The sequence below is a fragment of the Sinocyclocheilus rhinocerous genome, unplaced genomic scaffold (genome assembly GCF_001515625.1).
Source record: "Sinocyclocheilus rhinocerous isolate Xijiao unplaced genomic scaffold, SAMN03320098_v1.1 scaffold404, whole genome shotgun sequence".
Classification (NCBI taxonomy): Eukaryota; Metazoa; Chordata; class Actinopteri; order Cypriniformes; family Cyprinidae; genus Sinocyclocheilus; species Sinocyclocheilus rhinocerous.
In genome coordinates, this window is record NW_015628680.1 from 529,839 (window position 1) to 531,634 (window position 1,796).

General features: G+C 38.7%; 1 protein-coding gene across 1 annotated transcript in view; it reads left to right on the top strand.

The window, feature by feature from the left end:
• Positions 1-952: 952 nt before the first annotated feature.
• The window catches only part of psip1b (PC4 and SFRS1 interacting protein 1b), a 22,160-nt gene continuing 21,316 nt past the window's right edge, over positions 953-1,796 (top strand). The window contains exons 1-3 of the mRNA XM_016549608.1: positions 953-1,121; positions 1,382-1,474; positions 1,584-1,645. Coding sequence (XP_016405094.1) covers positions 1,104-1,121; positions 1,382-1,474; positions 1,584-1,645 — 173 coding nt within the window. The 5' untranslated portion in view covers positions 953-1,103. The remainder of the gene's footprint in view (positions 1,122-1,381; positions 1,475-1,583; positions 1,646-1,796) is intronic.

The window sequence follows — 1,796 nt, forward strand, 5'->3', positions numbered from 1 at the left end:
CGTAAACATAAAACCATGTCTGCATTTGTGATCGGAGAAATGACAAACAAGCGCTACTCTACACTGCTCAAACAATACTATTGGCGGCGGCAACAATACTACAGCGAGAATAAAAGTTACGCCTTCTTTCTTTGCGTGAACATTTGGGCGGCGTTATGCAAATCTTCCCACATAGTGATGTAGATATGTGGGGGCGTGTTAGAACGAGCCGTTTTAGGTAGGCGTGGTTAACTCTTAACTTTTATAAAGAATATCTCTTTGGATTTGAGACTTTAGTCTTTGCAACTTTACAGATCTTCTTTATGCACCAAGAGCTTGTAACACTCCAAAGAGAAAGGAACAATTGAAATCGCATCATATGACCCCTTTAAGAGAGACTACATAACTCATACATAAATATGTAACATTACTCTAGTAAAAGTACAAGTACTCGTTTTCAATTTTACTAGAGTAAAAGTACAGATACCATAATAAAATATTAAAACGAAACGACATAAAAGCGTAAACTCCATCAGCTTCTGTTTGAATCTGGCGCCATATTTCCTCCGCCCTCACCATGACAACGGCCACAAGCGAAAAAAACTGCGAAATATTCATTAAAACATGTATCGCTGTTTGCTTCTGATTTACGCGTGGACGTTTATTTTATTTTGCTTAATGAGTAAATAAAGGGTTAAAATATTTTAAACATGTTTATTTTGCCGCTTCCTTCCGCGGAATCTTAACTATTAAACGACCGATGGTGACAAACAGTGACGCAATTTTGCTTTTCAGTTTGCGACTATAATTTTAAATTCGCGAGTAATTAAATATAAGCTAAAATGCGTGGTAGTTGATCTAAATGTTGCGAAGAATACCTGTTATTAATTATATTTTAAGTAATTACAACCCCACCTACCCCCCTCTCTCAGTAGTGGTACATTCCTCAGTCACGCTGAGCGGGAGGCGGGCCGAACCATTCCACCGGCGCTGAGGGGAGACACACATTCTCATGCACTTCTCCATGTCCTTTCATTCATTGCGTGATAATATTTTTAATTCGAGTGTTTTCCGTCTTGTTTTTAAATCTGAGTGTTTATAGAGTGGTCTCTGAGGGAGTAGATATGCAGAAGGGAGTGAAGGTGAGTTTGTATACACACAATATGCTTGTGTTAGCCTGAGCTAGCTAAACACGGCTATCATTTTATTTACTTCAGAGTCGATAGCGGTGAAATTATAATAAAGTCATATTATTGTTTAACAGAGGCATGTTTATAACCATAAGGCTAATTTTATTAATATAAGCCGTGTATCTGCTGGTCCAGTGTTTTGTTTATTGATTCTGTGTGTTGGGGGCACATAACGAGTGTTGTTTTTATTAATTAACCCTATGTTTTCTCAGATGAAGATAACATTTGATCAGACCACAGATGATTTTATTCCAGGAGACATAGTGTTTGCTAAGATGAAGGGTTATCCTTTCTGGCCTGCCAGGGTGAGTTTATATACAGCAGATTTAAGGCGTATTTATCACATACTGTCTTATATGTAAATGAGGTCAATTAAAATCTGACTGTTGGTATGTTGTTTTATATGTCACTCAGATTGGTGAAGGAAAAGCCCCCCAAAATAAGATCCCCATCTTCTTTTATGGAACACACTCGACGTGAGTAAACACACACACGCGCACACACACACACACTCTCTCTCTCACACACACACACACACACTGTCTCTCTCACACACACACACACACACACACACACACACACACACACACACACACACACACACACACACAAACACACACACACACA